This window comes from Lethenteron reissneri, chromosome 22 (genome assembly GCF_015708825.2).
Source record: "Lethenteron reissneri isolate LAM-NWPU_2019-01 chromosome 22, ASM1570882v1, whole genome shotgun sequence".
NCBI classification, from domain to species: Eukaryota; Metazoa; Chordata; class Hyperoartia; order Petromyzontiformes; family Petromyzontidae; genus Lethenteron; species Lethenteron reissneri.
The window spans coordinates 537,670-548,903 of NC_083800.1; the positions used below are offsets into that span (position 1 = coordinate 537,670).

At 53.6% G+C, this 11,234-nt stretch overlaps 1 protein-coding gene across 2 annotated transcripts; it reads left to right on the forward strand.

Moving 5' to 3' along the window:
- The first annotated feature begins 376 nt into the window (after positions 1-376).
- On the forward strand, positions 377-9,016 carry ACADSB (acyl-CoA dehydrogenase short/branched chain). 2 transcript variants are annotated; one of them, XM_061556184.1, is made up of 12 exons: positions 377-489; positions 2,001-2,175; positions 2,365-2,465; positions 2,654-2,860; positions 2,970-3,140; positions 3,515-3,640; positions 3,919-4,011; positions 4,108-4,197; positions 4,620-4,757; positions 5,273-5,372; positions 5,559-5,625; positions 6,773-9,016. In XM_061556184.1, the coding sequence occupies exons 1-11, from the start codon at positions 451-453 to the stop codon at positions 5,621-5,623; spliced, it is 1,305 nt and encodes a 434-aa protein (XP_061412168.1). In that variant the 5' UTR covers positions 377-450; the 3' UTR covers positions 5,624-5,625; positions 6,773-9,016. The 2 variants fall into 2 exon arrangements, with proteins under 2 accessions (XP_061412168.1, XP_061412167.1); XM_061556183.1 differs by having other exon boundaries at positions 5,559-9,016.
- The last annotated feature ends 2,218 nt before the right edge of the window (positions 9,017-11,234 follow it).

An 11,234-nucleotide genomic window follows, 5' to 3' on the forward strand; every position in this document is an offset into this window, starting at 1 on the left:
TGAGCCGAGTTCGCGAGCACGGAGTTGAATGGATTCATTCTGAACAAGTAGCCGTGCTTGGCAGGGCGAGTCGCTAAGGAGAGAATACAAACTGAGCGGTGGCCAAGTGCCGCGAATTCACGACTGGAATCCGATGAGCTACGAAGCTCTTTTTCACAGACGTGAAACCGGTCATCACAAGAACATGTTTCATGTGATCATCACAAGGTCGCATGGTGTGAACGATTGCAGCTTCCAAATCGTATTACCCACTGTGCCTCTGTGTATGCTCAATGAAGAAGTGGCGGTGACGTCACCGCAGCGATTGTGCCAGGCTAGGTGCACGGCGCGTCATCCAGTGCGGGACGAAGTCACTGATTTCGCTATTGGCTGGGAGCGGTCACGTGATTGGGACGAGGGGGTGTTGCCGTCTGCACCAATCAGGAGCGAGCTGGCGGTGGCGACCCCGACATGGCGGCGGCTGCAGCGGCGGTGGGCTCGATGGCCAAGGCGAGTTCGCTGCCTCGCACATCGCGGCCTTTCTCTCGCGTCCATTAAACTCGCGCACGCACAGCCACTTGCCTCGCCGTCGCCTTTCATTTGAAGGCGGTGACATATAAAACACACACTTGTGTTTGTTTGGTGACGTCAAACGCGTCACGGAGGTGACGCGGTCAAGATTCTCAGGTTTCCCTCCGCGAGCGTGGACCCGCAGAACGAGTCGACTCGCAGCCGCCCGCGAGTTCAGTTCGAGCAGCGGCCCGCGGGCCGAGTCCTCGCCACGTGGCGAGCGCACGTGGTGGGCGACAGACTGGCGGCCGGCAGAGGAGGCCTTCATCATCCAGCAGTGGATCGACCACGGCTGCCATTTAGCACCTTGCAGCTACTGTATTGACTGCCCCTGCCATGGGAATGTGGAATTTCCTGCTCAGCTGGGCGTTGATGCGGTGCTCATGTTTGCAGCCAGAGCCAGCGGTGGAAGTTCCACATTCCTCTGGCAGGGGCGAGTCTAATCCATAGGACAATAGTACCACTTCTCCACAAAGTGGTACTAATTTTATAGACCCAAGAGGGATGGGCTGAGAACTTGCAAACCTTCCGCCGTGTTGCCGCTGTTCTGTCTGCATCGCTGGTCCTGTCTGTGCTGTTGTACAAAGTCAGCGCGTAATGAACGAAAAGAAAGTGTATGACTCTATTATACACAGTCCTGGTGTCCATTCGTTACGTGCTTTCTATGGATGTACTGCATTATGTGTTTGCATCTTAAGGGGTTTGAAATGTTTTAATTGTAAAAAATGTCAACCCCGCGGGCCACACACGAACGTGCTCCCTACACTGATTCACACCACCACCGCCGCCGCTAACAGCAACAACGAACTCTGTGTCGCAACTCCAGAAACATTCTCGCCAATGAATCGCACTTCTCGCCAATGGCTGCGATCCATGGGGCCCTTGTCCAGAACAGATCCCAGCAGCACCGAGTTTGTATTTCCCTCCCGGGCCCCTTCGGGGTCCACTCCCGACCTCTCATTTGTGAACCGGCCCAAAGCTGCGATCTCAGTCTGACACCATAAATGAGCAGGCAAGCCACCTCCAACATCCAATGTTGCTCGACACAAAAGTATGTTGGACACATCCCATCAGCCACACGTGAGATTGAAGTGCATCATTTCAGCAGCTTTGGTTCAACAGGACAACTTTGGATGGGTTTTGACAGCATAGTCAGATTTGCTTAAACAAATGCAGGTGAACTACCCATAGACTCGCACGGAACTGGGATTAATCCAGGATCTCAAGTGTGGCAAGTTGATGGTCTCAGCCCGGCCACTGATGACTTGTCCGAAACCCATCGACTCATATGGATACCAATCGAATCGCATGCATCGTTAAACTCAAATAGACTGAGCTGTAATTAATCTGTACACTACCGTGTAATTAGTTAATTGCGCACAGAAAGTGTTTTTAATCAATTAATGAACACGTGTCTACCCATCGTAAATCTCTCTCCCGCGGTGGTGTAGGCGTGCGTGGGGTGGCTGGCCAGGGCGGCAGGGTGGCGCAGTGGCGGCGCCAGTCTCCGCTGCTGCAGGGCCCTGTCGTCCGGAGCACCACACCCGCACCATGACGGCGCGGCCACTCTTGTGCAGGGCCCGCTGCAGAGCCTGAACGAGGAGGAGGCCATGATGAGAGATGCGGGTGAGACCCCGCAGACATCATCCAGGGTTCTATTTCTCCTCCTGAGCTCACGGACCCATCGTGGGGAACGTTTGTGGTAGGGTTGCCACCGGTCCAGGTTTTACCCGGAGATAGGGCAATCCTACCACTTGCTCGCCGGCTCACTCGCCCACACACTCACCCACTCGCATATCTCCCATGTCTCCCCAGTTGCCAAGTTTGCTCGGGATAAGTTGGCGCCCATCGTGGCGGAGATGGATCGCGCGTCTGTCATGCACCAGGGGGTCATCGACGGCCTCTTTGAGCAAGGGGTATGGCTCACACATTCGCACTCGGGGGTACACACATGGGGAATACACGTACACAAACGGGATATGCACTCATCCATACCGTGTTCAACCACCACGCTGCAGGTCACAACGCTTCTATTTCTGCTTCTTCCCTCGCACTGCTCCCCACGCTGACACACACGTGTATCTTGCGTGTGCGTGGCTCTTAGCTGATGGGTATTGAGATCGACGTGGCGTTGGGTGGCGCGGGCTCAACGTTCTTCGCGTCGGTGCTGGCCGTGGAGGAGCTGGCGAGGGTCGACCCCTCGGTCGCCGTGCTGTGCGACATCCAGAACACGCTCATCAACACCATGGTGCGCAAGCTGGGGACCACGGAGCAGCAGGGACACTACCTCCCGCGGCTCGCCCGCGACACGGTGAGAGAGAGGCTGACGCTGTGAGCGAGCGCGCGATTGTGAGACACGGCGGGTGAGTGAGAAGTGGTCAGCGAGAGCGCACGTGAGAACTCCTCAACCCGGCTCGCAGGTTGGGAGCTTCTGCCTGTCGGAGGAGGGCTCGGGCAGCGATGCATTTGCGATGAAGACGCGGGCGGAGAAACGCGGAGATCACTTCCTCCTCAACGGCACCAAGATGTGGATCAGCAACGCGGAGCACGCGGGGCTCTTCCTCGTCATGGCCAACGCCGCGCCAGAGAGGGTTCGGTGCAAAGACAAAGACACGCACACACATACACGCACGCACACACATACACACACACACACGCACCCACATACAACAAAGACAAAGATCCCCCATATAGTAATTAATAGACTTGGGCCAAGTGCTGTAAGTGAATGCCTATGTCGGCGAGGAGGTAGGTGGCCAGCAAACACCCGGCCACGTTTATCTCCCTAGTGGCGATGTTTATACATCAGCTACCCTGGTGACGTGTATTGTTGTGAATGCCCTGCACGTATTTGCGTGTATATTTGTGTTTGCGCGTTTTCACGTGTGTATTTAAACATCGCCGGTTGTTGTTGTGTATGTGTGTGGCGTTGTTTGTGTTCGTACGTTTGTATGACCGCCACTAGGGCTACAAGGGCATCACGTGCTTTATGGTGGAGCGCGGCACGCCGGGCCTGCAGGTCGGCAAGAAAGAGGACAAGCTGGGCATCCGCGCCTCCTCCACCTGCCCTGTGCACTTCGAAAACGTCAAGGTCTGCCGCTGCTTTTTGCTGGCCGCTTGGCGTTTTGGGCCCTTGGGCCTGTGGCCAGCAACTGTGTTTGTTGTTGTTGTCTTTGTGTGTGAATGAGTGCGTGTTTGTTGGTGAGCGTGTCTGCAAGATGAACGTGTTTCACACCGGCAACTGCTGCACTGGCGTTCTGACCGCTGCTCCCTATTTGAGGAAATGAGAGAAATCCCATGACGCGTACGAGAGGATGATAACTCCTGTACGCCGCCGTCCCTCTCTCTGCCTGTCGCGATGCGACCCAGGTTCCGCTGAGCGCCGTGCTGGGCCAGGAGGGACAAGGGTACAAGTACGCCATCGGTATGCTTAACGAGGGCCGCATCGGCATCGCCGCGCAGGTGAGGGGGTCATGGCGCCGACTCGCGTGAACGCCGTGCGTGGACACGCGTGTGTCGCTGCACGCTAACAACACATGCGGGTGTGCCGTCGCGCAGATGGTGGGGCTCTCCCAGGGCTGCTTCGACCACGCCGTCGCCTACACCAAGCAGCGCAAGCAGTTCGGCCAGCGCATCTACGACTTCCAGGTTCGCTCCCTGGCCGAGCTTGGTACACGCGTGTGGTCCAGTGAGTGTGCGGTAAGCTCGCTGCACTACGAATAAGGCATCCTGAGTTTAGTCATGGGCCTCCACTAGGTCGACTCAGCCTCAAATGAGTACCTGGTGTGATGTGTAAACATCACCACCGGGGAGACAAAGGCGGTCAGGTGTGGTGTTGGCCACCCACTCCCTCGTCTGCCGTGCCGACCTTCATAGGCGCTGCTCACTAACAGCACTTGGTCCAGCAGGCTGTTCAGGCTGTACGGGGGTTCTGTGTCTTCGTCATGTGTAAATATGAGTGCGTGTGTAAGTGATTGTGTGTTTCTGTGTGCATGCTGCTGTTGTTGTTGTGCGCGAGGTTGAGTGGACGAGCGGGTGATGAGTACGTATCCGTCCCTCCCCCCCCCCAGGGCATGCAGCACCAGATCGCCCACGTGGCGACACAGATCGAAGCGGCACGGCTGCTCACGTACAACGCGGCGCGGCTACGAGAGGCCGGCCTGCCCTTCCTCACGCAGGCCTGCATGGCCAAGTACTTCACCTCTGAGGTGCACACAAAGACATACAGTGATCCCCCATATATCCTTAAACTGCCTGTTGGGACACACACTTGCACACAAACACACACTTGCACACAAACACACACTTGCACACACAAGCACCACACACACTTGAACACACAAGAACCATGTACGCACAAAGCAAGAGAGTCCCCCATGTAGCCCACGCAGGCTGCACGGGGGACAGCGCTGTTTAGGGAGCACCGTGAAGGCCGACACGGCGCCCCAATCACTCGTTGACGGCAGAACTGGTGCCGACAAATGGTAACCGCACTGCGCTACGAGCCCGGTGACCCGAGGTCGAATCCTGCTCACGACCAACGATGGCGAATATTTTAACCGGTCCACGACCTCCCCAAGGTCGACTCAGCCTTAAATGAGTACACGATGCAGTGTGTAAACATCAGGATTGGGGAGATAAAGGCGGTAGGGCATGGTGTGTCGGCTTTCATAGGTGCTCGTTAACAGCGAAGGTTATACGGGGGATCTTTGTCTCCGTGTAGGTGGCATCTTTGACGACGTCAAAGTGCATGGAGTGGATGGGAGGAGTGGGGTTCACTACCAGCTACCCCATCGAGAAGTACTACCGGGACTGCAAAGTCGGTACGGTCCCACACATCATCCACATCATCCACATCATCTACTCGTCATCAAAAGCAGGATCGCTGTCATGATCATTATTACCAGCATCATCACCATCTTCCAGGAATAAGCACACAATGTCTCGCCTGCTGTTCAAGTTATTTCCTGACCTGCGACTTCTCTCTCCCCATTCCACCTCCTTATTAGGCACCATTTACGAAGGAACCTCCAACATACAGCTCTCCACAATCGCAAAGTTCATGGATCAGTGACCGTGAGCGATGTATATATTGTGTCTTGAAAAATATAAAAAAATCAATGAAAAATGCTAAATGTGTTTTTGTACGAAATTATGCTAATTTAATTAGGCTTGGCTTTGTTGTCTAGGGGTGTATTACCTATTGTGATAATACAATTAAAAATATGTAATTTATGAAAGTATGCAATTATGATAATTAGGCTCGGCTTCGTTGTCTAGGGTTGTTTGTCAATCGTGATAATACAATGAGTCTCGCTTTAACTTTTACTGATTATATTTGAGTGTGTTTATGTCAGGTCTCAGATTTCAGATCTCACCGCAGGATACAGTTCTTATAATTAAGATTATTATGCATCAACTTAGGAAATAATCACTCCGAGTTTTGTGTTAAGCAATTTTAATATCTAAAAACACTCTAATATGCGAACACTTTATGCTCGCAATTGTCAACACAGTACTCGTGGAGATGTCCTACTCATTAATCCGCACAATTAACCCTCAAAGGTTAAGTTTGTTTAAACTGAGCAATGTAACAACAGGCTGACTTCTCGGAGTAGCGAGACCGTACACGGCGATAGGGAAAGTCCTTAAACAATAATGTGACAATGGTCATACGAGCAGTGATAAAGAAACGTGTGCCCAAGGCAAGAGTAGACATCAATGAATTAATTTAAATCGTCCGCTGGCCGCCGCGCGTCACCCCCGTTTGACACCAGGCACGGTTGATCCTTGTAGACTCCACCTTTGCAGGAGTGTGCTCGGCTTCCGAGTCCTCCGCTCGTGGTTAGTCGTTAGCTGCTGCTGCTGCTGGTCCTGTGCGATGCTCGCTTGGTCGATGCTTGGTGCTCTCCGCCCTTCCTCCAGGTCGATTGCTTGCCGCTGCTCCTCACACTTGTCTAGGTTCCGTCTGCGTCGATGTGTGTGTGTCGAACACCCGGTGCTCTCGCCAGCGCCGACACTCTTTCTCGGTTGCGCGGGTCACGCTCTCTCCACTGCTCTATGCTCTCTCTCTCTTGCAGCTGCTAGATTCACGCAGGCGTCCTGGGGTGCCTCTCCCGCCCTTCTCTTAGGATGGCTCAATGTAGAATAAACTTTCAGCGATACTCTGTCGGTCAGTGCCGAACTGAGCACTGAACAATACATCGTCCCTCTCCTCTGCCAGACACGACACCCATGGTTGGTTTTGAGGCCCACTGCCAGGAGCTTGCCGCAGCAAGACTGATGTGCGTTGTTTCTGCTTGTTATATTCGAAAATCTCCCACCTCGGCTCGTCGCTTCACAAAGGACCGGAACCCACTTTGATTTCGCTCTCATCCTGTGGGAACAGCTGTTTGTCCCTCAGTGTGTCTGACTGGTTCCGTTTGGAATTTTCTGCAGAATATCATTAGCCCCCCCCCGCGTGCTACACCCCGATCAAATTATAAAAAAAGATATGGGCAAAATGACTCTTAATATAAATTTGAGAAAAGGCATAAACAGAACAGTGATGAGTGGTCGACGAGTGTAAATTTCAATGTGTGTCCGTATTTCAGAAACTCTTTATCTTCAATTGCTGCTCATCAAGGGAACTCAGCCACCCATCCAATCATTCACTCACTCAAATCCTCGCTCACTCACCCACTCTACCATTAGTACATTCATAATCACACAATGCTTATTATAGCGCGGGTGCTCTCACGAAGCAAGGCTCTGTTCCCAGGGGGGGGTTCGGCTTACAGTAGTTTCACAGCAGGGGGTGATGTCGCCAAGTCCCTTCTCCCAATTGAGTGATTTGCAGAGACACTTTCATATTTGGCCAATCTGGACCGTGACATAGTCACTCGGTGATCTACTCTTTTCGATTGAGCTCAAGGGATCTTTAACGTCCATTATGTAAAACCCAAACTGAATACGATGCGTCTTTGGTGCAGTCGTTGGTAACCGGGCTGAGACCATCAACTCGCTGCACTTGAGAACCCAGTTCCATGGTCGCGACTGTGTGGCTGAAACTCCGGATTCAGGATCTCAGTGGTGTCAGCACTGGGACTCTGACACGGCAACTATGAGTACTCCTAAGCCACTGTCACTCATGGATTTAAGTGTAATTTATATCAATGCTACCTCAGTGAGTTTTACAAACAGGAAAATACATAAAACATGTAAAGAATGGGTTTCACTCACCAAAAAGTACAAGTTGGTCTTTCAGCTGCCGGGGCCTTGATTAATGGCATTCTTGCATGCACAGTGTGGGAGACATGGCTGTGGTTCGCTATTACATGGGCTCATCAGTGAGCCAAGCCCATCCGCTGACTGCCAGGAGGTTGCTGGCCATGAAGCCACGGCCGATACAGGAATCCTCTGGTCAGATGCAGCGATGGAATGACGTGGAGTCGTGTGAACACTGCTCGCGAGCATATGTAGCTGAGACTGGTTCAGTGTTCTCATGTCTCTTACCTGGGGAGATTGTGAAGGTTTAAAAAGAAAAGTGGACGCAACAAATTCCAGGTCCTGCAAGTTGACACAACCTTCATGCACCACTCTCACAGCCTCACCACCTCCACCACCTGTCTTCAGGCTCTCTCCTTGCCACACCGTTGACCAGTTCTGTGAGGGCCCCTCTCACCACCGCCACTGCCTGGCGGCATGAGGTCTCCTCTGCACCCTTGGTTGCTGACCCCGGGGTGCCACTCCAATGCCCATCTCGTTCCGCCCTGCACATGCAAAAGGGATTCGCTGAGTCGCAGACTGAGCGGCAATTCACGTTGCATGCATCTCGATGGTCATTGCAGTGAGAGCTGTCGGGAATTGTAGCCCGTCTGTGGCATAGGTCACGTGTCCGAGCCGTTATTCTTGCAATTCGTTATTGATTTTTGGGTTAGCCCACATAATGCCATGGACTAACTTTCCATCATAAGATCAAACAATAAAAATTCTGTCTTCCTGGATCTTGTCCTCAAGGTGCTTGGTGTAGTCATAGTTGGCGTGTTGTTAAATGCACCACGTGACAAGTTAATTTGGTTATGTCGTATGATGGAGGGTCACACGGCACAAATTTGGCCAGATTGTTCCATGGCCTGGCCCAGAACTTGAGTCCGGACCCTCACGTTGGCTGCGTCTCGTGCATTATTGCCAATCATTTTAATAAATTGCGGCCTTTTTCAATCGTGAACATTTCTTCTAATGAGTTTTAATTTTTATCAGAGTCACTTGGGTGACGTGAAGACTTGCGATGGGGCGCTGTGTCGAGTTTAGTTTCCATTTCCCCGATTGTGGTGGAGTGGTTGAGAAGCGCCGATGCAGCGACTGGGAGTTGCGTTGCTGTGACGTTGCACGCGGCCTCGCTCTATCAAACACGCACACTGCTGCTTGTGTTATGTCCAGCGAAATGTTCTTAAAATAAAGTCACGTGTAAGGTCAACCTCACAAACTGAAGCACGTTTCTTATATTTTTGTTTCAACAGCAACGTCGTCCATGCGTGCTATCCACGCTGTGCTTATAGCGTGAGGCAGTTGTCGGGCGGCAAGGTGCCGCTGTGTTTCACGTGGGACACGGGGCTGCGGTTGCTTCACAGTTGGGGGGATGTTGCCGCTGTGTGATCCTCATTGACTCATTTTAGATATCATTTTTCAAATTTGAACCATGACGCCAGCACACAATGGCCTACTCTTTTCGAATGATGTCACGGGATCCTTAAAGTCCATTCAAGCAGATTGCGCATAGTATTTCACGGTTAATACACTCGCCGTATTTACCAGGGCGGCCAGCTGCATCGGAATCGCAAGCCTCTGCAATGAGCGGAGACTGCGCTCCGCCGGTTCTGTTGGCACGGCGCTGACCGCGGGGGGGGGGGGGGCCCCGTCGCGTTCCGCGGCGCTCCCCACGGCACCGGCCCCCGGATCCTCGCGTGCGACGAGCCGCGCCACGACGCCTCGCGCCTCCCCGCCGGTGACTCCGCAGCTACGCCCGTGCCCTGGGGACGGAGTCTGACCCACGCAATCCGAACCCTCGAACACTGACCGCCTGCGGTGCCTGTGGTGCCCACGGTGCCAATGGGGTGTGGGCGGTGCCAATGGGGTGTGGGCGGTGCCAATGGGGTGTGGGCGGTGCCAATGGGGTGTAGGCGGTGCCAATGGGGGGTAGGCGGTGCCAATGGGGGGTGGGCGGTGCCAATGGGGTGGGCGGTGCCAATGGGGTGTGGGCGGTGCCAATGGGGTGTGGGCGGTGCCAATGGGGTGGGCGGTGCCAATGGGGTGGGCGGTGCCAATGGGGTGGGCGGTGCCAATGGGGTGTGGGCGGTGCCAATGGGGTGTGGGCGGTGCCAATGGGGTGTGGGCGGTGCCAATGGGGTGGGCGGTGCCAATGGGGTGTGGGCGGTGCCAATGGGGTGTGGGCGGTGCCAATGGGGTGGGCGGTGCCAATGGGGTGTGGGCGGTGCCAATGGGGTGTGGGCGGTGCCAATGGGGTGGGCGGTGCCAATGGGGTGTGGGCGGTGCCAATGGGGTGTGGGCGGTGCCAATGGGGTGTGGGCGGTGCCAATGGGGTGTGGGCGGTGCCAATGGGGTGTGGGCGGTGCTCGCAGTACCCATGGTGGCCACTGGCCACAGCGCCCTCGGGCCGTGAGTTGAGCGCCGTGCGGGAGCCCCGCCCTGCGCAGCCTTCGCACAGACAACGTCCTCGCCTCTGTAACAAATGTTTTATATAAAAAATATATATAAACTGTACTCATACTATAAACACTTATAGTGTTAATTTATGAGACATTAAAAATATGTTTGATTAAAACACCAAAATAAGATGTAAAATGATTATCTTATTCACAGATATAATTGTTTTGGGCAAATGCGTCTCTTGTCTGACATGGAGAGAGAGAGACGCGTGCGGAGGAGGCGAGTCGTGCGGTGGCTGCTAGAGGCCGCCCTCGTGTGGACTGCAGAGGTCGCAGACTTTGAAAACCTGAGTTCCCGTCCGGGTTTCAGCCGCTGCCCGTGATAAAACCGGTTTCTCATGCCGAGTGGGTTGACGGTTTCGGGCCGTTCACCAGTCACTCACATACAGACCCACAGACTCACACAGGCGCGCTGCGGTGGCGAGATGTTAACGAGCTTCCTTGGTATACGTGAGGTCGTGGGTTCGACCCCGACGTTTGTATATTTGGAGTTTCATGTTCTCCCCGTAGTCGCGTGGATTTTTTCTCCGGGTCCTCCGGGTTTTATCTTCACAATTAGAAACATGCGTTGAGAGTATTTGGCTGATATACATGTCCACAAGATAAGCCACTTAATTGGCTAAAAAATAGTTTAGTTTATAGACCCCATACTCACCTTTTGCTCGGGTGCACCGTGTAAAGGCGCACATTGATTGGGTGCACCGTGTAAAGGCGCACATTGATTGGGTGCACCGTGTAAAGGCGCACATTAATTGGGTGCACCGTGTAAAGGCGCACATTGATTGGGTGCACCGTGTAAAGGCGCACATTAATTGGGTGCACCGTGTAAAGGCGCACATTGATTGGGTGCACCGTGTAAAGGCGCACATTGATTGGGTGCACCGTGTAAAGGCGCACATTGATTGGGTGCACCGTGTAAAGGCGCACATTAATTGGGTGCACCGTGTAAAGGCGCACATTGATTGGGTGCACCGTGTA

Bases quoted from the DNA above. Each gene is read 5' to 3' on its own strand.
- ACADSB (XM_061556183.1), top strand. From the start codon at position 451: ATGGCGGCGGCTGCAGCGGCGGTGGGCTCGATGGCCAAG. The intron at 490-2,000 runs GCGAGTTCGCTG...GCGGTGGTGTAG, and splicing joins CGGTGGGCTCGATGGCCAAG to GCGTGCGTGGGGTGGCTGGC. The intron at 5,373-5,558 runs GTACGGTCCCAC...CCTCCTTATTAG, and splicing joins CTACCGGGACTGCAAAGTCG to GCACCATTTACGAAGGAACC.